A 25,048-nucleotide genomic window follows, 5' to 3' on the forward strand; every position below is an offset into this window, starting at 1 on the left:
TCGTAAGGAATCCGGCATGCCCTAGACCCTAAAAGTGGACGGTGTGTGTGACGCACAGAAGGCTGATCACTACCTATATACGCCTATTAGATTGACAAATGATCATGAAACTAATTAATCTGAGGCCCGGGCCTAAAATGTTACAACGTCACTGATTTAAGAAGGCGGTATTATGATGATACCTTTAACCTATTTATCAACTAATTAGTATAATTGTTTTTAATTTAAAAAGGTTGAAAAAGGATTGCATAATTAAATTGTGCAGTTTATTTATTATTTAATCAATTTATTTTAATTAATTTATTTAATTTTATTTTGATGACATCCGAAAACATTAGTTTTAAAACATCAAAATCGCACACAATAGTAGCTGTATTAGAATACCTCAAGTACAATTTATTTTTACCGCAATTTTATACAAGAAGTTCCCATCAGTACACACTATTTAAAATACTTCATGGTGTAGCCAAGCATCGAATGATATGAAGCATCTCATCACGTACAAAATTGAATCCTTTACTCAACCCTTTGTCTTGTAATCGACTTCAATTATTCGAATTAAATTTAATTCATTTCCATCAGCACTATTCGTCTATAGTAGAAATCGAATTATAGATTTCAATTGCAAACCACAAATTACAGACATTTAATATACATAATTTAAGTTCTATTTTCAAAATTGTAGAACCAGAGTAAATGTTAGTCTATAGACGCAATTAACATCGTGTGATGAGGAAAAATATTTTGTAAGAACCATCTCTTATCACCTATTTTTCTATAAAACAATTTTTAAAAGGATGTAATCTGAGGCCAAGACTCATTGTACTGGGTTATCATTCCCTCAATAAAATAATGACAATTAACAAATTATCTAGGATAACGATAATTAAGCAGTGTTGGCCTAGTGGCTTCAGAGTGCGACTCTCATTGATATGATTAATATCTACTGATCGGCTATTTGTCTATTAGATTTAAAAATGATTATGAAACAGTTTCAGAAATCTGAGGCCAAGACCTAAAGAGGTTGTAGCGCCACTGATTTATTTTAATTTTTTATCTAAGATTACTTGTGCTGCCTTATTAACCTTTGAATAAAATGACTGATACAATAGAAGTTTAGTGAACAGGATACAGATAATATTTGCCGTAACAAGCATTTTGTATACAGTTTATTAACAAAAAATCAGCTTTTAACAACAATAAATGCGGTTGCACCGAGTCGATGTCCAGCTGAGGAACTTTATTAGAAACGTGATGATTATAATCATGCCGAAATCACTGATAGGCAGCCTACGTGATCTCTACGACACCTTCCGGCCGGTGTGAAAAATCATTACTTTTTGATATCTCAATAATTCAAATTGTATGGTGTAATTGGCCCGTTTAGCGGTTACGAAAGTCGAAAAGATAATTTCTCGGTTTCTTCTCACCCTTAGTGACGGTTAAAGTTATTTCCTGCCGCGCTACGTGAAAACTTAAGCTCGCTTAATCCCCATCGAGCTTTTAATGACATTGTCTGAACAATAACCAACCTGCACGATGGTTAGCCGCAAATCATAGAAAGATTTGCTTTGATAAAAATAAACGACCGGCGAGATTACGAAATCAATATAAAATTGCATTTCCTAATGTCAATTGTTAGTTACGGAGTGCAATAAAGTTCCAATAATCATGATATGAAATAATTCTTGGGTGATGTGCTCGTGCTGCGTCTCTTTCTCTTTGGTACTTGGTAGTCAGTCTATCTCCCTCGTAGCCCGAGGATCGCACGGGGTATGATGAACTCGGTAATGATCCAATCAGAACTGAAGTGCATCAAGTCTCGCCGCTGTGAGAATGCGGTTGAGGGTGCAAAAACTACAAGCACGGATTTAAATTAAACTGACCGCTTGCTTTTGTTTTAAAAACACCTTGCTCCTAAGATAAAACGATATTGTACAATTATACAATAATTAGTATGCCTTACGGCAACAACAGCGCACACATTTGCTTTGAACAACGTTTAATTTAAAAGCAGAATCGATGAACCTCTCTTCGTACAGCGTTGGTACTCTATAACTACCGATAGCGATACCCATACTGTTTTTCAGTTTAGAAGTAACACAATACAGCACTGATGTCGCAACTTTGGAATGTCGCGGTGCAAAAAAGCAACTTTGAACCTAGGATCGCAATCACCATTGCCATTGAAAGTTACAGAGTTCAAATGCAGGTCTCTGTCTATATAATAAGACCTTTAATAATATACCAAGTGCCGTCATTTAAAAACTTTCTTTTCGATATTTAAAAAATACTAAAACGTCAATAACAAACCGCCATATAAAGATATATCTAACATACAATGAGAAATGGGAAAATTATATTGGAGCCTTATTAGTCACCATAACAACACTCTAAGTGTGCTTTTAAGGTATTTTCGGAATTAAAAATAAGTAATGGTCTCAAAACACTGGCTGTTACGTTTCTCCGTTGGCTTGTAATTATTTTAAATGTCCCGCGTGCGCCGGCGCATCCATCGTGAGGCCAACGCTTCGGGCGATCGGCGCGTGATCGAAAACCATATTGAACTGAATTGTGCATTATTTTGATTTAGCTTTTTAATTGAAACGTAACAATGCTTATCTCATACACGCGATAAGAGCAAATTAATGTCTATTTTACTTGTCGAGTTAGGCGGACCGATTCTACAGAAGATGAGTGGTAATACTATCAAAGATTTAGTCTTGATATAGATAACCTGGAAACCTGCCGCTTCTCTGTAGGCGGGCTTCCAGATTATTGCTGAGAATAGGCTAGTCCAACTGTTGACCATTACGTGTGCATTTCTTGCATCCTCACAGTGAAGACCATCCTTCCTTTAAAGCTTGAGTAAAATTAAGGAATCAATGTCAACTTTTACCCGTGCGCTATCTTATACCCGTCCCGAGTATAAAGTTTCCCTTGATAATTTGCTACCCATAGTACCTACGTCCCCATAAAGCGGTGATACAGAGTTCCACCTGAACCTGCTGTGTAGCAATTGATTACAGTAATTATCTTCACTATACGCTATAGGAAATCCACTAAGCTGGCTACGAGTGTCGTGGTATGTTGTCCATACGGAAGAGTCTCTAGTAACTATAAGAAAAATGTAGAGAAATATTGAAACGAAATACGTGACTAAAAAATCTTATCAACTTTAAAGCTGATTATCTCTTATCGTATTAATCATTATCTCATGAAATGTATGTTACTATCATAATCGTACTTATAAGCGGCTCACTTCAAGTTGTTACTCGTCGACTTGTTTGGTTTAAAAATGGAAATAACGAAGCGGTCACCCTACAGTTTTCATAAACTCAAGATTCCAAATGTAGAAAAATCTGTAAGTTAACATATATTTTAAGAATATAATATCGAATTAGTGACAATTTGAATAACAAGAAACAACGTATACTAGATTTATCAATAATTGTTATAATATAAGTTAATACCGACGTCTGTATTTTTGTTATACAGTAAAACTTTATATAGTAAAAACTACGTTACTAAGTTACGTTGAAAGGAACTTTTAACCTGAAATAATATTTCTGTAATTATTATTAATACTGACGTCTACCGCTACAGACTTGACCCAAAAGCAATTAAACTTCACTTTAAACTTCTGTACCGAATAGTTTTTCTTTATTTTCATTAACGGTTACTGCAGTGATCGGTTAAACTGAGACAGTGAATGTACGGTTACGGCCAAGGTCGAACTAAAACTGGGACTTTACCAACGCGAAAACATTTATTAATTATTTAGGACCAATCAAAACAATATCCTTCTCTCCACAACGATCAAAAATTAAATTGTCTTGTGACAATCTAGTGATATCAAAATGATGAGTGCAGTTCTCCGTGAAATTGTAATAAAAGGTGCCCTTGAAAAGAAAGAAGAACGGGTAAGTAGTTTTAAACTGATACATATTATTTATATCTGAAACGCATATTTATTAGGTAACAGCCAGATACAGCAATACTGTAGAAACAGACATGAAAGTTAAATACAGTATGAAGTTAAAATATTGGATGCATATTGCATGTTAAAAGAAACAGATTAGGATAAATTCAAATTAAAATCGTAGACTTACATTATTATTATTTACTACTTGACGTACGTTCTTTCTGTTTACGTTACCTTTTTCTACTTTGCTGTATTCTCTCGTATAAATAATAACACCATATATATATACACATTAAAATAGGAATAAAAATTATAAAAACTGATTGTATATTAAAAATAAAAATTATGATATTTTTACATCCCTTTCACGCCTGCGCTGCGGTATGACAATTGACATTAGTAGCACAGCTGTCACTCGCAATCGTATCAAAATAAACTTGAAGTTAGAACTTGTGTTTCATATTGTGCAACATCTTATGTTTTTTGCTTTTATTCTTAAATAATCATCAAAATGTGTAATATGGTATTCAATTTATATTACTAGTAAACAATTAAAACACATCAAATCTTAAAAGGCAGATAATATTTAATCTTGAGGTTATTATTCGTAGGTATTGTTGTGCTAATTTCTTTACATATAAATGTGTAAATTATTTCTGTTACTATTAATACATACTCTTTGTGAATCATTGAAAGTTACACGAAAAATAAATTGTTTAACAAGATATCCTTTCTCTTATTGTGTAAAGGAATACAGAGAAGTTTGTCCAAAACATGAGCACTTTGAATTACTTGATTGGGAGTTAAATTTACCCCTGGAAAGAAGAATTAGGTATGAAGAGATGGCAAGTAGTGGATTGAATGGTTTATACAGACCAAGAAGTGCTTTGGCTCGCGCTATGTATGAAAAACATAGAAATGATAGATATCTGCAAGAATTTGATCAAAATGAGGTAAGCCTTAAACCTTGTTGCATTTAATGAAAAATAAGTCTTTGTCATTTAGTCTCTTAAAACTGACCACTATAGGCTTAAAATTTGAAGGTCATTCTGTGTTGGTTATATTTGTAGGTACAATAAAATAATAGTATCAATAACCAAGCATTTTATTTAATTGGGGTCACTTTATTTGATATATAAACCATAATATTTACCATTTATAAAAAATATTTGATAAAACTTTATTGCTGTCATAATTATACTACTTAAATCGGTGTTGTCTAAAAAACAAAAAAATAAAGATAATCTTAATAGTAAATAGTATAAGTAATATTATAATATAAAGAATTATATTATTAACCTAAATAAGATTAACACTATTTTAACTACAAACAAAGAACAATTCCTTTTGTCCATTGAATAGAAGTTACCCTTTTATTGTCATTTTTAGAATTATATAAATGAATATTATACATTGTTATAATTACACATTACTACATTGTTTGTTAACAAATATAAACTTAAACTTTGAGTGCTTATACTTTTAAAATATAATTTTGTAAAAAGAGCAATAAATCCATTTTAAACCATCTTATTGCACATATTATTCTATAATAGCACTCTTACCTAATGTTTTCTATAGTTGTATATAATGTAGCCCATTAAGTTAGTTTTTACAAAAATGCTGGCAGCAACAATTTTTGAACCAATGTCTGGTGAGGGTTTCATAGGTATGATTTGTGATACTATTTTGCTACTAAATCTATATTACCCTACATAAACATACACATTATAGAGTTTCTCAAGTCAGTCTACAATATACAATCATGTGGCTCCTAACCAACTGGTTTTAGTTGTCAGTGGGAAATGGTAGGAAAATACACATAACGATAAAAACCTTGTCAGCGTTTTTTATATCATTGACCTTAAAGACAACTTTTAATATAACAACGAATGTTACAAAAGACATAAAATAAAACTTTTTTTATGCAATTAAGAGCAACTTACTTTGGTGTAAATTTACAGTGTTTATATATAATATCGAGCCTTTAAGTGATAATATTTTTCTTGGTACAACTTTTGTAATAGGTATGGCATAAAAAGAATTCAATATACTGTTCAATTTTGGCTCTTATGTTTTAATATGTAGAAGATTCAAATTCCATAAGATTTAATAAAAAATATATTTTCAGAGATATATTAAAAGAATTCTAAAACTCTTGATGTTACTTATGTTGATTTATACAAATTTTTATAGTGTTTGTATAGAAGCACAGGGCTGTCACTTTGTTCACATATTAACTGCTTACCCACTACCTTTTAAATTATAATACCTATAACATGTGAAAAGCTGGCTGAGAAATTAATGTTGTTTATAATTATAGTAATAAATATTGTTTATATAAATACTAATACATATGTGAAATTTGCACTGATTCAAAATTTGGCTTATTAACATTGTACACATAAGCATATTTTAAAATCTTAATTAGTTTATTTTTTTATTTATTCCACATCATATTTAATCTTTGAACTCTTAAAAAGTAGATAAAAATAAGTAATGATTTTTTTTATCTAAAAATTTTGAACATTTTGGCCCTTACTTACAAGGAACTATGTTAACAATGGTTTTAATATCTAGTACACGTTTTTATGAAATATCCTTAGTGTTATGAAAAATGTACCTTAGTGGTCGACAACCCTGAACAAAACTTAAGCGCGTACGCAATAGTGTTTCACGTGTGCCTAAGTAACGAGGATATATTTGCGTATGAAAAACATGAAATACCTCTGAATTGTGGAGGGAATAAGACATTCAACCCTCTCCTCCCCACACTAGCGCCCGCCCTCCGACCCTTTTAACTTTCATCTCTGTCGAGTGCTCCGTCCACATACTTTTGTTCTATTTGATCAATGTTATTAAAATGTCGGCTTGTAAGATTATAAATATCTTATATCTGTCCAAAATCTAGGCATCACCTTAGTTTTCGCTTTCGAATATAATATATTTGATTACATATTCGACAGTATGTACTGTGTAATGTGTTCGCCTTTACACTGTAGCTATAAAGCAGCCCTCTTCATTATTTAACTTTTAATCATTTAAATTATTATAAGGAGATTGAAAATTATTAATAATTAATAGCAATAAAATATACAATCTAACATCGCATCCTTACTTCTCAAATTAAATTCGAATAAATTAATTTGCTTAATTTGATAAATATACATATTGATCGGATTATAAATGTATACCATTATTTTTATCAAATATAATAGACACGATTTTAAAGTTATAATAGAATCTGGTCGTAAGTCATACACTTAAAAACAAGAAATACTAGAGCTGGTTAACAATGATTATTTCTTAAAATTTCTAATCTACATAATAACTTAATGCTTCCAAATTCCAATAAGCTACATGGCTGACGCCTACACACTATAATAAATCAGTATCAGCTTTTATAACTAAGTGCTTGGGTTAATTTATAGTGATTTTTTAATTAATTTTTGATCTGTGGAATTTTTTAAATGGATAAGCTATTTATACTTTTATATCATGTTTTGTTTGCTCAAGAAAAATGAATATCCGCTCTATATACCAAAGTGTAATTCCGCAAATACAATTGTAATTTAAGGTTATGAAAAAATGACGAATGACGAACAGATGTATTCGGAGAGATTTGGGCAAATAAAGAATGCTTTTTGTCTGATGATAGTATTCTGAAGAAATCGATAGAACTTTTCAGATTGTATAGGATTAACTTAAAGCGATTTGCATTCGGATTCTTCGTAATACGTCTCAAAAAACTTTTCGACTTCAAAATTTATTGATGTCGAAGTGACGAAAATATTTAATAACCTACGTATCAATACAGACTTTAGTAAATTTTTAAGTTATCAATAAATTTTGTATTCTATTGTAAGAGCGATAAAACATTCGTAACAGTGCACAACTTGTGATCAAACATTCTGCGGTGTAAACATAATATTGTCTATGGTTTGTCTAAGATTTGTCTATGGTGTGAACACATTATTTCTATGGTGATAAAAATACAGAGTATCAAAATGACGTGCAGATCACACGCTTGTCACCGTCACCCGTAATCACTGCTATCCATTCTGTTAAAACCACCCGGGTTAAATTAGTTAAGTAGACGCTTCCGTTAATCGTCGGTCGGTGCCGGCCGTTCTAAATGGATTAATTTATACTTTATTATTATGAACGAGGACGATTTCGGTGTCATGCGAGGATGGAGTGATTGTGTTGTGATTGCTTGCGCTTCCTATGAAGGCAATCTTTGAACGATTCAGCCTCGTGTATTAAAATCATTCACACTTAATATCTCAACGTTACAATGGGACACTGGGTCCGATTATTGGTATATTGTATTAGATTCAGTATCGAATGAGTTCTTCTGACGAATCGTAGGTAAGGATGACAGTTGCAGTATAACCTACTATATTTTTCTGTGGTAATTACTTCTCTATTATCTCTATTCTTTAAATACCACTTATTAGTGTGGGATAATATTTCAAATTTAGAATGGACAGTCAGAGACAAGCGTGAGTCGATGAGTAACATATTTTTATTTATTTCATATTTAACCAAATAAGTTGCCATTACGGTCACCCGAATTTCAAGTATTTACAATTTAGATGTACATGTGTATTGAGCAGTGTTTGCCTAGTGGCTTCAGAGTGTGACTGATCCCTGAGGTCGTAGGTTCGATCTTCGGCTAAGCACCAATGGACCTTTCATGTGCGCATTTTAACATTCGCTTGAACGGTGTAGGAAAACATCGTGGACCGTGGTGGAACCGGATTGCCGTAGACGCAAAATTTGGCGGGGTGTGTCAGGCACAGAAGGCTGATCACATACTTGCCTCTCTCTCTCTCTATTAATCTCAGGCCAGACCTAAAAAGCTTGTAGCGCCACTGATTTATTTTTTATTTTATATATAACTATACCTTCACGTGCAGAAAAAGCAAGGTGTAGTGCTTTTTTGAAAAAAGTATGACAAAAATGTACAGTCAAAACCGTTTACGGGGACATCATTTATAACAGCATACCGGTTATATTGACCGAAATCAAAGGCCCCGGCTGAACTCTATTGTATAGGTTCTTAATACATAACAACGTCATCGTTACGACTATCGGTTTTTACGACCAAATATGAGCAGTCCAGTACACTATAAGAACTGACATAAAAAACAATTCGTCAGGATTCTTTAGGTATTTTAATGTATTTGAAAAGGTTAGTTTTAACTGAGGCACGGTAACGTAATATTATGACAGTATGTAATAATTTTATATTTGTACAGTATCGATGAGTAGTCTGACACTTACATCGACAATAAAACACGATGTCCGCACACAGCTAAGACACCTGAGTCTTCGGCGCATCGCTCACTGCAATCTGTACATTATTTCTCCATTGTTCGCGTAACGAGCCCCCTCGAAGGCGCTACCCACCTCCCGATTCCCACACCAGCCTCGGGAACCCACTCGCGCCTTTCTTTTATCATTCCTCTCTTTATTTCCGAATGCAAATAATCCTCCACACGTGTGAGAATCGAAACCATTGTTCTCGCCACCCACCCCCACCCTACGGGGACCTTGGTGACGCAATCTTTTTCTTCGCAATTCACGAAAATTTAGAGTTATTACATTATACGTTTTCCTTCAATATTTAATACGTTTAATTGTTATTTTATTGCACGTAGGTTCCGTCGTTTGCGAGAAGAAATAAAAAGTGTTTGAATTTGTAATTGAAAGAAAATATCTTTTATACAAATGTATAATTTCTCGAAGTAGATGGTTTTTAAGTTTAGACGGGTTATTAGAAAGTATATTGTTCAACCTTCCTTAGCAAAAGCTGATTGCGCACGTAAAGTTGTTTATTAACATGCCATAATAATAATTATTATTATTATTATAGCATTTCAGATACATTTTATATTTACATTTAAACAAATTTCCATTTTAATCCTCTTCTAGTGTATCTGTGTGCCCTTTTTTGGAAAAGACCTCCTCCTGCTGTTAATACATAGCCTCTTACTAATTACATTTATATTACGTACACAATTATATGACAAAACCTTCGATTCGTATAAACCTTAAACGTTGGTTCTAACGAATACAAAACAAACACCTCGTTAAGCTTTCGCCGGACGGAAGGGTGGAGCGGTAAGATTCAAGAAAGAGCTAAGTGGCAAATCAATACATATTAGGCGCGATATCGGACGTCACTATGATGGATGAACGCACCCAAACTTTCCGCATCGACTTTAATGACAATATACAAATTGACGTCCGCTTCGAAATGCGATAGCGCACCACTCACATTATGTAAACAAACATGGTAAAACCGATCGGTCGTCTTCAATTTTTATAATAGAAATCTCAATTACGGATATGTTTTTTACGTCCCATCTATCATACGGCGCGGCGTCCTAGGTTGTTGTCAATTGTCGCGTCGAATAATGGCGTCGCCTTCGTGACGTCTCTGAGTGCGATATTGGAAGAGATCGACAGGAGGGAGCAAGTTGCGCCTCCACATATTGAAAGCTATTCGGAATTTGCAAATACATGCACACGCCGAACCCGCGCCTCGCGCATCACTTCTGCCTTCTAAATTGGAATCGCGTTTGGTGACTGAATTGAAGGTATAAGTTGTTTTCTTTGATATAGGAAACTATCGGAAAATATTCCGTTCCCATTACACGCCTCGATTTTCCTTGTTTGCTTTATTATCTGAAACTTCCAGCTAAAGTTGAAAGGCTGAGAGATGTTATTGTTAAACTCTTTTGTAAACTATTCATTATTATTAATTCATTCATTATTTATGGTTTGAAGGAAATAGTGAAGATTATTTCAGTATATTACTATTTAATATTACAGTACATATAAATATTCGGGGCTGTCCAAAAAACATACAACAGCTTTTTGCGACGCACCCACCTGGGACACACCAACCCTATTTCGTATGCTTTGCATTACATTAAGTCATATATAACGTGTCATGTATCACCCCTACCTTTAGTTTACAGAAATATATTCGTGGTTACTTTAAAAACCCATCTCTCTTTCGGAGTCACGTATTTATCGAATGTATATTTCTATTACAATGTCAAATTTCATAAATCTTTAAATTAATTTCGTATAGGTTTGCATACGCAAATATTCCTCATTTTAAGCTTAAAACAATCCTAACAATTTTATGGTAAGTAAACAGCCATTCAATCTTTATAAACTGGGCTTTTTCTCCAGTAAATCAATTGAAACACTTTTCAAAAATCACATAAATATTGTGATAAACTCTTGTTAAGTTTTATTTAAAATAGGGCTATCTTGCGTTATTATTGGATGCTTTGTAATTAACTTCATCTAAGACAGTTGACTAACGCTTTCAGGAAATTTAAACTTTAGCTTTAATGCTTCCTTATCGTATAGACTTACATGAGATTAACGGGGGGTAGTTGAAAGCTTCGTATGGGGGGGTGTATTTATGTCACCTCAGGGACATAAGCGCTCGCCCCTCCCAATTATACCGCAGTAAAAGTCATAAAAAGGCACCCGAAGTTTTTACACGAACCTAGGACGCGAAATTAAGAGGGGCGCCGAAATGTGAGATGAGTATGAATTTTTTATAAGATGATGGTGGCCGTTATGATGTCTTACGGATAATACGGTGCACGCGTTGTTTGTCCTGAATCTTTGATAAGCCGTCTTTATTGCCACCGCAACATTAAATAATTAACTTCTTGGTAATGTTCTCGCGCCAAGCGAGTTTGATATTTATGGAAGCATTAAGCATTCAGAACCAAGTTTTAACGCGAACTAACCCATCACGTAAACACCAACCCCAAGATCTCTTAAAATCCTATAACCATTTTGACCAGCATGCCAACGCATCACTCAATGTGCGGTGGTTGAATAACGAGAAAGAAGTTGAATCTAACGAGTAGTTAGTAAAGTCTGCAGTATATTATTGTGCATTTCAAATAGTACAGTTTCGTAGTACTAAGTAAGTTAAGTAGTGAGTAGCAAAGAGTCACACGTGCATATAAAAGATATATTACCGAAGTATTTGGACATGATGGTTTTGAGTAGAATACATCTTATCCGGTTCACTCTTGGTAGAGCGGCCGTAATCCCTATGTAGAATTGGTATTAGATTTAGAAGGGGCAGATGTGCGCTTCACGACATTTTGCAGTCGTTGCAACCTCTTACGCATGCCTGGTCTGGTCAGTCCGACGCGTTGGTGACCATCCGCACAGTCTAGTGCCTTCCACCTTCCCCTGGACTACAAGGCGGATGGATTGATCACTACGCCGAGATACAAGTCCGAAGAATGTAAGGATGCGAGATTAAACTACTGAAAACAGACGCTGCCTACTACTGAGTTCTTAAGGTATCGAAACGTTTGTACGATAAAGTAGGTACAAACAGTTGAGTAGTATAGCACCAAGATTCATGCATTACCATAACTAAAAAAATGTTAGACCTCTTATAACATCGGCAGTCTGAACCATGATGTAGAATCTGTACGTGAATGTATCCCGCAAATGTGACTCCAAAAATTCAGAAGTGATTTAAGATTGTTTTAAAATACGCCACGCTATAAATATATGCGGCCGTTTCTCGTTTGACTTGGTCCGTGACGTAAAAATAATTACGTATTGTTCCAGATTAACTAATATTGTTTAAATATTAAATCAAGTTTTTCAATGCACGGTCGTAAATATTCGTTTTATTTAATGCAATTTATGTTCGCAAAAGCAGGTCGAAAACGAGCTGCGAGCTGGTTAACTCGGCGATTTTCGTTTTGTGATCCCACTCGCATGAAACAATACATTCTCACGTTTAATTTCTTTCGGCTTTCAATTGATTTTTACGATTGTGTTTATTGACGCTGATGCAAATACCAATTGCTTATTCAAGATTGCGATTCATCTGACCTCAATTCAACATCTATGCTTAATTGATAGTAAGTAATTTTATTTACCCGAAATTATAACAAAAAGTATTAAAAATAGTCTTTTTTCAAGTTTAATTTAAGTTTATGTTATTACTATATTATATACCAGTGCACGACCTCCAAGGAGTGAAGGATACCAATTCTTCAACCCGTCTCTCAATTTTCAATTTCCCCACTATTTCTGTTCTTTCGTCTTCCTAGGTTTCTAGTGAGCGTCCTCTTTTACTGCTTACTGGGTTTTTTACAGGACTTTAATCCACTATTACAGGCGCCTATGTTAACCGAAGCAAAACATTTGTTCGAGTTTAGCAAAGTAGAAGTAAAATATTTCTCAGGATTGTTTTTATCATACGTTTACGTTTAATTGCCAAAATCATAGTGAACTCCTGTACAATAAAAGCAATAATATTATCATATCTGTAAATAATTACGGAATCCTATATTGAATAATGTGTTTCAAGTATATCGAACTTATTAGATGCAAGAACCCATTTCTATGTATAATTCATACTGAAAACACTTATTTTAACACGCTTTAGTGTCGTTGTTCTATTGTAAATGTAATTTAATGTGGATATCGAGCTATTAAAAAGTATAATGAGCTCCCTTTGCTGCTTAGTAAATATACTAATATATTTTCTTGATTTATTTACATCTCAACCTAATTTATAGAAGGCAACGTAAGAAAAATACGGAATATATAATGCTTTTAGTGTATTACGTTTCGGAATAATTAGTTTCTTTTCGCAAATATCTCCAAAGTGATATTAATTTTCAGTAGCTATTTTTTATGCTCTACACTAGGTCTGTTATAGTACTAGATGTACCTTACAAAATTAAAGGTTAACTGAGTATATTAAAAACTAAATATTATACTGGGATAAAATCCTAATATTACCAATGGAACCTTGTACGTGGAAAACTTACGTGTATGTCGTGTAGTCACATCGTAAAGTTTCAATAGAAGTGAGGTGTCACGATAGTATTGCCCTCATTGGGCCGTGGGTCCTGTGCGTGCCCGGCCGTCCTTTGGTCGCAGCTAATATGATTATGACACAGCTACGTGCCGCTGCTCCGGGAATCCTCACACAAATATTCATTAATCTTTCACGGTCCGACGTCCTGCGATGGAGATTTAATCAGATTAAGGATCTTTTTGCGGGAAAAGTCGTGGACCCTTTGTTGCTAGCCGTCCGCTGAATTTATGATAGGCAGGGACCTCAGTGAATGTAAATTTCTATATGTATAAGAACAAATGCCGATCTGTTTACACACGGCCGCCGGCGCCAAGATGGCTGCTTGCACCGGCGTGAACCAACCGACCACGCCATACAGTCTGGCGCGATGTTGCAATCCAGATTTTCTTGACGTACGTCTCAAATTAATATAAAACGCGATCGTCGAAAACATTTTACACTTAAATACCCTAACTCCGTTTGATTCATAGATAGGACGCGGAAAGTATAAAAAGTAGAATTAAGCGCGGCGAAACGCGCGTAAAATTATTTTACCATTGTATGCAAATCAACGCCGCCGTGATTATTTTATTTCCTAAGAGCCACGGAATATAAATCTTGGGTAAAAAACGATACAGGCAACAGTGTTTCTTAGTTGATACGTTTGGAATAAGAAATAAACAATTACAAATATTTACGCTACATATACCTTAACGGCGGAATAGAATTGACGTTTTGGACAAGCTTTTTGCCAGTCTACCTGTCTATACTTAAATGAATGTAATTAATGTTAATAGAACATTAAAATGCAATATAAAGTTTGGGGCATTTGAACTAATGGGTGAACCTAATGTCGCAAAAACATCACATCGTCTGGAATGTGTCATCGACGCATTCATGGCGTATAGCTCCTCTGTAGACATACCGAGGCCTCTGCCTCCTCGGTTTCTTTAACAATTAATTTATATTATTGTTTTGACGACTGCCTATAGACGCCTATTAGTTTCCAAGATTTAATAAATTATATATTGCTCGCTTTGTTTAATTCTTTTAGTTGAAGTTATACTTATCATGGTGTGTTTGCCTATAAAAGGACTTGTTTGTTTGTTTATAGATAAAAAAAGTGTGTAAGATTTGGGAACCCTTTTAAGTATAAAATACCTGTATCAGGGTTCCCAGCTCTTCCATAACAAACTTAATTCTAAATGCCTTAAAAATTTTACTTTTATGTTATTATAAAATTACATAAGCATTTTATGTTATTTTATTTATTTTTGTTTTTTTTTCAACCGCTATCAACACGCCTGAGTCCATGAGTGAGTGTGTGGGTGCAAATGTGGAGTGATGATTGTATTAATAATAATAATCCATTGGCGCTACAACCCCATAGGGATCTTGGCCTCAGATTGCATCTGTTTATTTGAACTTTTTATTTCATAGACAAGTAGTATGATCAGCCTCTGAGACATGTTCCTTTGCGTTGTTTTCCTTCACCTTACGAGCGATTGTTGATTCGTAATAGACAGAAAGTCCATTGACATAGCCTGCGATCTCAAGGATGAGAACCAACTCTGCTTTTGTTGTAAAACTTTTGGCAACCTTTTAATACATAAATACCTGAGACGTTTCAGCTATGTTATCACAGTTAAGTAAATAGTAAAACTAACGCGTAGTATTGTAAAACATGAGATCAGTCAAGGCCAAATGTAAAGTGAGATTAAATCGAAAATGTTTTAAAGAACGGTTTTCATAATATATGTTTGACTTTATAACACTTGTATTTCAAGCAGTGACGTGCGATAGAGCAGATTTAAATTCAGTCTTTACATTTTGTAATTTATTCATTTTACCTTCTTTCGAAGGTAAAAATAAATGAAAAATACACAAGATTCGCAGGACCTAAATATAATATCTTAAGACGATATTCCAAAGTGGCTTAAGAATACACCTAGACATCTCAAAGCTCCGTCACTTTGAACGTAAATATTTGTAGGATTATAACACGTTAGCCTTCCTTCCTATATATAAAGGTAGATGTAGTAAACATTAAAAATATATATATTAAATAAAAAATATATATATACTTATATATAAAAATATATAATCCAAAGATACATGATTCTTAGTTAAATGCATAATATTAGAATCTAAGTTAATTGGTTTCTTGTTTACCGGTAATTTAACGTGTTCAAATTGGCCAGTGTTACACGATGTTAGAAATCAAAACAATGTATTGTTACGAGCTAGGGGATCAGATAGAAAACGCCGTCGAATTATTCAAGGGTTTATTTCAATAAAATCTACGAGGAATTCGTTTACACTAATATCTTGAAATTACGCACAGAAAAGCACTAATAACACACACAATGAAACACTGTCACTGTTCACTCAAATCACTCAGTACTTTATCACTGGTTCGCACTTATTCGCACTTTTTCTCTTCGCTGTTTATCGCTTGGAATCGCATTCAAAACTGAACTGAGTGGTCGCGTTTTGGCTCGCTTATATATCCCTGGGAAGAATCTCGAACGATGTTTCCGATGTTTACGAGAACTTTCTAGGCGGGAGCGCTACTGAGTAGCGATCGCCTAATTCTAGAACGCGCGTACTTGCTATCTCTTTCGCACACTGCTACGTGCTTGTCGTACGGCGTTCTAGAGTTCTCAGTCTAGCTTCGAGAAGGTTCTTATCTTTTATCTCTTTCGCGTGTCAAACAGTGCTTGTCCCACACCTAGAAAATTCGTTCTAGAATATTCCTTCATCGAAGGGCTATAACCAGGCCTGAAAACGCCTGAAAACGGGTCTGCTGAAAAGTGTACCATTCGTCTCTACGTGTTCTGAAACCGACTGAAAAAATGTTTCAGCCTCCTGAAAACTACGGCTACATTAAGTAAATTTCGATTTTCTAATATGTGATTGACCCTCTCCCGAAACGGTCATAAATCATATTTCAGCCTGCTGAAAAGTTCTCTAAGTAGTGGAAAAATCTAAAAACATTGCAGTTGACCCGTCTTCGTAACACTACCCTCTCCTTAGACATGCTCGTCCCGAGCATCATCACTTCCTTTCATCATTATCCTTTTCCATCGCGACCGAGTCTGCAAATCCTTATCGCCTGCACAAGCTTTACATTTCTTGATCCAGTCTTCTACATCTTCACGATAATTAATCCAGTAAAATATTTCTTTAACTTTCCTAAGAGTCCCTTTTACTCCTAAATGTCCACTAGACAACTCAACATGACACATTTCTAATATGTCGCGAACCTTGGATCTTGGCACCACTAACTGCAAATGATCGCCTTGAGCATTTTTCAATTTGCGACATAACACTCCATTATGTAGAACTAAACTGTCCCATTCAGCCCAGTAATTCTTAGTAGTGTTACTTGTAGATGCAACTTTACTCCATTGTGGCTTGACAGCTGAAGATTTCATCCAATCCAGAATTGGTTTAATGTCACAATCCTTTTGCTGTGCTATCTGCATCAATCTCCCACCGAAATCTGAATGAATGGTATCTCTTCTAAGCATCCTCACGTTATCATCCCTTCCGTCCTGTTTGGTGACTTTCTCACTTGGCCTTTGAGACGCATCATCTGAACTCCTTCTTAGCTCTCTTTCATGGGTCGATAACATATCAGAAAATTTCTTTAATTGTTCCTCTGCCTTTGCTAGATGTATTGACAAGGCTTCCTCATAGTTATCCGGAAATGTTCGAACTGCGTTCAACTCTTGTTGTTTACTGGCCTGTCCGTCCACATCGATTACTCTACAGATGTCATAACCATAATTTGAAGAATTGCCTTTTAAAGAGACTTCCTGTTCTCCACACTTGAAGATCCCGTTTTCCAGATCTATTTTACATTTGTAAAACTTCATAAAGTCTAACCCGATTATACAGTCATCTACTATGTCGGCAAGAACAACCTTGTGTCTGTAAAAACGTTCACCAATCTTGAAGGTCGCGATACATTCTCCCCGATCGGCTATGCGTTGACCCGTAGCTGTAACAAGCTGTGCAATTCCTCTAGAAGGGTTTCTAGAAAATGTCTTCAGAAGTTGGTGTCTGATTAATGTTCGTGAAGCTCCAGTATCAAGTGTCACATTACACTTAGTTCCATTGACTTCTCCGTCGATGACTAAGGTATTTCCACGTCTAACCTTTACATCACCTCGGAAGTCTTTCTTAGGGCACGAAAACCTCATGTGCCCTACTTCCCCACAGATGTAACAGGTTGCCCACGTTGACCAGTAGCTCTTTCCGTAACAGCCCTAATGCGGTAAGGTCGAGGGTCTTTCTGAATCGCCTCTACCTCCAACGCATGGGCTAGAGCGTCCTTCAGGTTCTTGTGGTGACCAAGGTTCACTCTCAGCCTGACTTCACGATCTCTTATTCCATCTATGAAGGTTTGCACTAATATCTTGTTTGCTACATCTGGTAAGGATGCGTAAGCTTTCCTTACCAGCTTCCCTATTTCCAGACACCATTCTTGCAAGCTCTCACTTGGTCGCTGCATTCTCTCCCGTAATTGAGCCCTGTAGACTGGCTCTAAATGTGAGTCTCCATAACGTGACTCCAGGGCATCCAGCAGTCGCGTTAGCGTCACATCTCCTGTCATAACTTCCAACACGTCCAGGGCTTCACCTCGCAATCCCAACATAAGGGCAGCCACAGCCTGATTATCTTTCCAACCGTTTATCTTGCATAAAGCCTCAAACTGTACCTTGTAGGCGTCCCAAGAAGAAGAACCATTAAAAGTAGGTGCTTCCAGCGTTCCAGATGATTCCACAAATCCAGACATCTTAAGGCACTGAACCTCCCTTTCTAAATCAAACAAGCGTTTCTCCTGTTCGGAACACCTACTGTCCAGGTTTTCAAACTTTGATATTAGAGTCTCCGTTTTCTTTGTCTGCATCTCCGCATCTGCTGCAGACGCTGTCACAAACTCCTCTTGATTCTTCCTTGGAGTAATTGGCATTTTTCTATCCCCAATTCTGACACCAAAATGTTACGAGCTAGGGGATCGGATAGAAAACGCCGTCGAATTATTCAAGGGTTTATTTCAATAAAATCTACGAGCAATTCGTTTACACTAATATCTTGAAATTACGCACAGAAAAGCACTAATAACACACACAATGAAACACTGTCACTGTTCACTCAAATCACTCAGTACTTTATCACTGGTTCGCACTTATTCGCACTTTTTCTCTTCGCTGTTTATCGCTTGGAATCGCATTCAAAACTGAACTGAGTGGTCGCGTTTTGGCTCGCTTATATATCCCTGGGAAGAATCTCGAACGATGTTTCCGATGTTTACGAGAACTTTCTAGGCGGGAGCGCTACTGAGTAGCGATCGCCTAATTCTAGAACGCGCGTACTTGCTATCTCTTTCGCACACTGCTACGTGCTTGTCGTACGGCGTTCTAGAGTTCTCAGTCTAGCTTCGAGAAGGTTCTTATCTTTTCTCTCTTTCGCGTGTCAAACAGTGCTTGTCCCACACCTAGAAAATTCGTTCTAGAATATTCCTTCATCGAAGGGCTATTACCAGGCCTGAAAACGCCTGAAAACGGGTCTGCTGAAAAGTGTACCATTCGTCTCTACGTGTTCTGAAACCGACTGAAAAAATGTTTCAGCCTCCTGAAAACTACGGCTACATTAAGTAAATTTCGATTTTCTAATATGTGATTGACCCTCTCCCGAAACGGTCATAAATCATATTTCAGCCTGCTGAAAAGTTCTCTAAGTAGTGGAAAAATCTAAAAACATTGCAGTTGACCCGTCTTCGTAACAGTATTATCTTTTCTTGCCTAACCCTAAACAGGTTTTCTTTCGTGGCTTTAATGTTTCAGTTTGAAGTCCAATGTTTGATTTACTCCAATCTTACCTATAAAGAAGATCTTTAATTGTATTAATCTTTGATTAAACGTTGGCGATGCGGAAATACTATGAATACAAATAGAGGTGGAGGTCACGTAGTACAATAAATCTCAACCCCTGATCGAACAATTAAAAGACTAGCTTAAAACAATTATGCAATTGCACCCCCGGGTCTTCGTGATGACATAGACTAAAACTACAGATATATTGTTCTGTTCTGTTTTACGAATAACCCTAAAATATTTTATAAGCGCTAAACGCACTACAATACAATGTTTCGTCTTGGACAAATTTAAGTATTTGTATTCACAAAATATTTTATTTTATTTTTAAATTTTAAATTTACAAAAATAATAATAACACAAGAACTCGGTCTAATACAAGATTCATCAAAGGTTGAGGTAGTTAAACCTAATTTCTCTTATATGTATTACTTGGCACAGGTGTCAATGACATGTTTCTACTGCTCTTTGTATATTATAACATGTTTCCGATTATGAATCAATGCATTGTTTGCTTTTTATATAATAGAAAGAAATTGGTATTGGTTAAGTAGTTAATTTTAGTTTTTTACATTTTTTCGAGGTTTCGGTTCCAATGTTCGTTTCTTTATTATTTAAAAACATCTTCCTTTGGAGTTTTTTATCGAATAATAATTAATATTCTCTATAATTATAGCTACCTACATTCACTTATCAAACAGAACCACAGATTCCAGTATTGCTTGTATCTGTATTATAATTAATCTATGACTTAAATCTAACGTGTGGAAACAGAAATCAATTATAAGCTCTATAGTATTGTCGGATATCATTAGAATTCAATTGTTTTATGGCTATTACTTCAATTCTAAATTGAGTTGGTACGCTTCGGGCTGTTTAATATACAAAACAATCTCACGCTCACACGCTAAAAAGTTTCATTTCGTTCACTAAGTATATTATAAGTTTTAGAAGAGCGAATGAATTCTCTGATCCCTGAGTAATCGCGCTTACTGTTAGTTGTTTAAGTCGACAATGGTTTAGAAATGGGTAAAGCTAAAACTGTCATCTTGATATGATGAGATACAGGAATTATATTTATATAACTAAAACGTTTGTAAACTTGTACAGGTGCTGTATAAAAAAACACAATAAACTTAACTGGTCTATAATGTAGACAGATTTTTTATAAATATTTTTATTGGTAAAATGTAATAAGAAATACATAAGCTGTATGTGCAGTGTAACAGTGTATGTTCAAGCTAAGTGGCGCATAGGATCCCGGTGGATTTGGCCGTAAGCGGCTCGGAGCCTGTTTGCTCAGCGCTCCATTAAAATGGGATCAGTCGAATGCAGATTGCCTGGACTCTGAAGAAGCCAGCTGAACTGTAAATATATTACTAAATAATTACTTACGTCAAACTAATATTTATATTTTGTATCCCTGAACAACGTACATATTTCACAGAAATACAATAATACATAAAAGAAGTATATGCACGGCGCGCTCAACTTGCTCACTGCAGCTGCTCAACAAAATATATACATAATACAATTAGAACCTTATATTGTAAGTTGGTGAAAGCTTGATGGGAGGTTAGGAAGCACATCAACGGTTTCGTCAGAGCTTAACAACGTCATATATAAAAGAAAGCAAGATTTTATCTGTATCTCGGATTTTACCTGTATCTAAATGTCGAGGTTATATCAAAAATATTGATGTAAGTTTGTCGTGAGCTTTCGTCACCATAAAACTGTATAAATTGCGGATCGTTATTTTAATCGATAATATTAAAGAAATAAAAAAAAAGTGTGTGATCACGCGTTAGAATTTATTCTTCTTTGGCCTATGGAAAAAAATTACTAAAATGTAGTAGTGATTAACGATAAATTTTAAAATTAATGATAAAGATTTTATTTGAATCAATAAATTATTAGTAAATACTATCATCGTCGTATAAGAAATTGTTTTAAAAACACCAAAATAATATCTATTTATTCACACTGTTTAATTGTACTGTTACGAAACACGTGTTCTAAATATAAAAATACTAGAATATGCAACTTGAACATAGTTATCGATTTTCATGCCACCTAGACCGAACTTTACGATGTTGAATTTAGGTGTTGGTGTGCGCGCGCATCGTAAAAATTCACTCTCATCATTTTTCTCCATCGCGCCAAAAGAAGTATACCCTCAAAACATCTTACGCTTTAGTTTTATAAGTTCACCAATTCTTAAGCTCAATAAGCGTGAGAGAAACGCACAGAACTCTTGATAAGAGCAAAATTGACACGTCTCTGACTGTTAAGTAGCAATATAACGATAAATTCCAATTCGACGTGACAAATTGTAAAATTGCCCTTTAAGAATTATGAGTTACAAGTCACAATATCGCAGTCATTAGGCCGCACTTCACTTATTTCACACATTTAAATGGGAATTAATCTGGCTTTGTGCTCGTTTAGTTACTCGGTATTGACAATATGCGCTTTGATTCATTAGTGGGGTGAATGAACGACGCATAAAGCCTTTGCATCCATCCATTCTGTCAGTGTACCTCGGTTGACCTTCGCGCTAACGAGTCATCTTAGGATAATGATCATACTCAAAGGGACTAGCGAATGACAAGGAAATAAACCTTGATGCATTTATTATATGTTTTTTTTAATCTGTGTTAATTCGCATCAGTATTAGCGAAAGGCATGGCGCTGATATCCTCTCTTTTGTTGCTTACTAAAAAAACAAATGTTAAGAGACTTTTGCAATGGAGATTTTCTACTCTCCGATTACATATATGCCATTGTCGTGAACTTTGTTTAATTCGTAATATACATATACTAATCGCGCTATGACCATTTAGGTTTGGGCCTCAGATTTCTGTATCTGTTCCTTGGTCAACCTTCTGTGACACACACAGTCTTCTTTAGGCACAAGGCATACCGGTTTTCTCACGATCTTTTCAACGTATGTTTGAGTCTCAACACATAGACAATTGTCAAAGTCAATTGGTGCACAGTCGCGGATCGAACCTACGCTCCCAGGGATGAGTCTCACGTTGAAACCATTCGGCCAACACAGCTCTCTGCTGTTTACTTAGCAATATTATTACTCTATAAATTTTAAAACCCATTTGACCAAATCGCGCAATCGATAACCCACATAAAAATAACACGAGTTTGTTCTCAATACTCTTTTGAATAAATCAATCGCAATTTGTCTCTTAACAGGTAGTTTTTTAAAATGAGGAAATTGTTTTTCATGCAAATGTTACACGAGCTGAAATTGAATCCTAAACACGATTCTCATAAATAATCCAGCCGGGTGCCACTGTTCTACATAAATACTGTTCAAAAACAAAAACACGGAAGTCATATTTGTATATCTTTTGTATCATTAGTGTGTTTAACACGATTAAAAGTCTCCATCTACCACGTCATGGGCTAAGTCAAGTATAATTTTGTAACACTTAGGGACTGTTTCACAATGTCCGGATAAGTTCCAAATAAGCTATTTATTACTTATTGGTAGGATAAATAGTATTTTTGCGTTTCACGACTGTCAGATAGCGCTATGCGTCATGAAATTCGAAGTATCTTATTTGGAACTTTTTTATCTTTCGAATAATTTATGTGTTGCATAGCTATTTGACACTTTATCCATACATTGTGAAACAGGCCCTTAGTCATACTAATACCGTTTTATCTCATTGAAATTCGAATAATAAAAAATTAGATCGCTCTACACAGTGAATATTATGAATGACTTAGGCATTCAAAAATTTTCCACAATTTGTATTCTGTCTGGAGTATTCGCCTCGTCGAATCCCGTAATTCCGATGCAGGTAATTTTAAATGCAAAGACGGCGCATTGCATAATCACCAATGTGATTCGGTATCGGTATTAAATATTTATTAAGAATGTGTCTACTGATCTAGTTAATGGTGTATTTATTGTTTTCGAAATTAAATGTTAATCATATACATTCATGGCAGTATGGCATCGGTCCATAACGTGCAAGACAGTTTTTGCCGCGTACGACAACTGTGGAACTAGCTAACTTCTGAAGTATTTCCGAACCAAATCGACTTCGGGTCTTTCAAGAAAAGAGCGTACCCATTCTTTAAAGGCCGGTAACGCACTCGCGAACGCTCTGGCATTGAGAGTGTGTGTGATCTACATTTTTCAACTCTTGTTATCTTAATATACTAGCTTCATTCAGTATTGTTAATCGGAAGCCCTTCACGGGCCTTCAATAGATTTTTCTCAATCTCTTTGTCTATGGCTGTTTTTCTCTATTCGCTTCTCGCTAACGCTTGCATTTCTTCTATCCACCTTTGTTAGGGCCTCTTCTCCTTCCCTTTGGTCCGTTCCAGAACGTAATATTAATTACCATGATTACTGGTCATCAACCTAGATTAACTCAAGATTAAATAACAGAATCTGACGTCAGCATCATTAATTTACAATTCCCGAGAAAACTGGAACTTATCAATTTTTTATTCAGTAGCCAACATCGATTCGATTTTAATACAAAGACAGATCGGGCATTAATTAACTCGGCCTGATGAGTTCGTGGCGTCCCTCGGCCAAGTCATTACGGCTATATGTTGAGGCGAGATGTTTTTTTAATTCGTTATTATTCTCTGGCGTAAAGAAATGTTAATTCGAAGCGGCGTGAAATTAACAGCCGCCGCTTGCCTTTGTGAAGACGGCGGCTGACTTAAACACACAACGGGTGACGATCTTTCATACTACAAACTTATTTGCATTTAGATATTTTTTATTAGATTTGATGTGCGAGTAGCTTTTAAACGTAAATTTATGTTTGTGTTCGTCTTTTACACAGAATAATGGCTTATACATTTAAAGAAAACACTTTTTTACCGGATTGAAGCTATGTAGCCCAGTTCTTCTCTTCCAATCTACGCCCTTGATTTGAGAACTGGCAGTAAATGTAAAATTAGAATTATTTAATGTATATTTCTTTTTTTTGACGTTCATAAGTGTACATTATGTTACCTATATGAATAAATGATTTTTGTTCGTTTGTATTATTATAAACTTTTACAATAATACGTACGTTGTAGTACGGTGACCACGCACGCTGTAAAGCACGGGAAACGTCGCATAAATTTAAAATTATGTTAAATAATTATAAGTTTACAATAATATATAGCTTCAATCCGGTAAAAAAGTGTTTTCATTAAATATGTAAAAGCTATGTTAATAAAAGACAATAGTATGGCTTATACATACAAAATATCTCCTAAAATAATATTGGAAGCTTAATATTTATGGATTCTTTACAAAATTTACGCTCAAACATATATAGTTACAAATTTTTATAATTATATATACATAAGTAGTTTCGTTCT

General features: G+C 35.1%; 1 protein-coding gene across 6 annotated transcripts in view; it reads left to right on the plus strand.

Moving 5' to 3' along the window:
- The first annotated feature begins 3,250 nt into the window (after positions 1–3,250).
- The window catches only part of LOC111003014 (protein-L-histidine N-pros-methyltransferase), a 64,005-nt gene continuing 42,207 nt past the window's right edge, over positions 3,251–25,048 (plus strand). The window contains exons 1-3 of one of the 6 annotated variants that reach the window (XM_022273342.2): positions 3,275–3,364; positions 3,851–3,923; positions 4,675–4,878. In XM_022273342.2, coding sequence (XP_022129034.2) covers positions 3,861–3,923; positions 4,675–4,878 — 267 coding nt within the window. In that variant the 5' untranslated portion in view covers positions 3,275–3,364; positions 3,851–3,860. Of the gene's footprint in view, positions 3,365–3,850; positions 3,924–4,344; positions 4,537–4,674; positions 4,879–25,048 lie in introns of those variants that run through there. The other 5 variants (XM_022273343.2, XM_022273344.2, XM_022273345.2 and 2 more) reach the window with 5 other exon arrangements.

The sequence above is a fragment of the Pieris rapae genome, chromosome 4 (genome assembly GCF_905147795.1).
Source record: "Pieris rapae chromosome 4, ilPieRapa1.1, whole genome shotgun sequence".
In the NCBI taxonomy this organism is placed as follows: domain Eukaryota; kingdom Metazoa; phylum Arthropoda; class Insecta; order Lepidoptera; family Pieridae; genus Pieris; species Pieris rapae.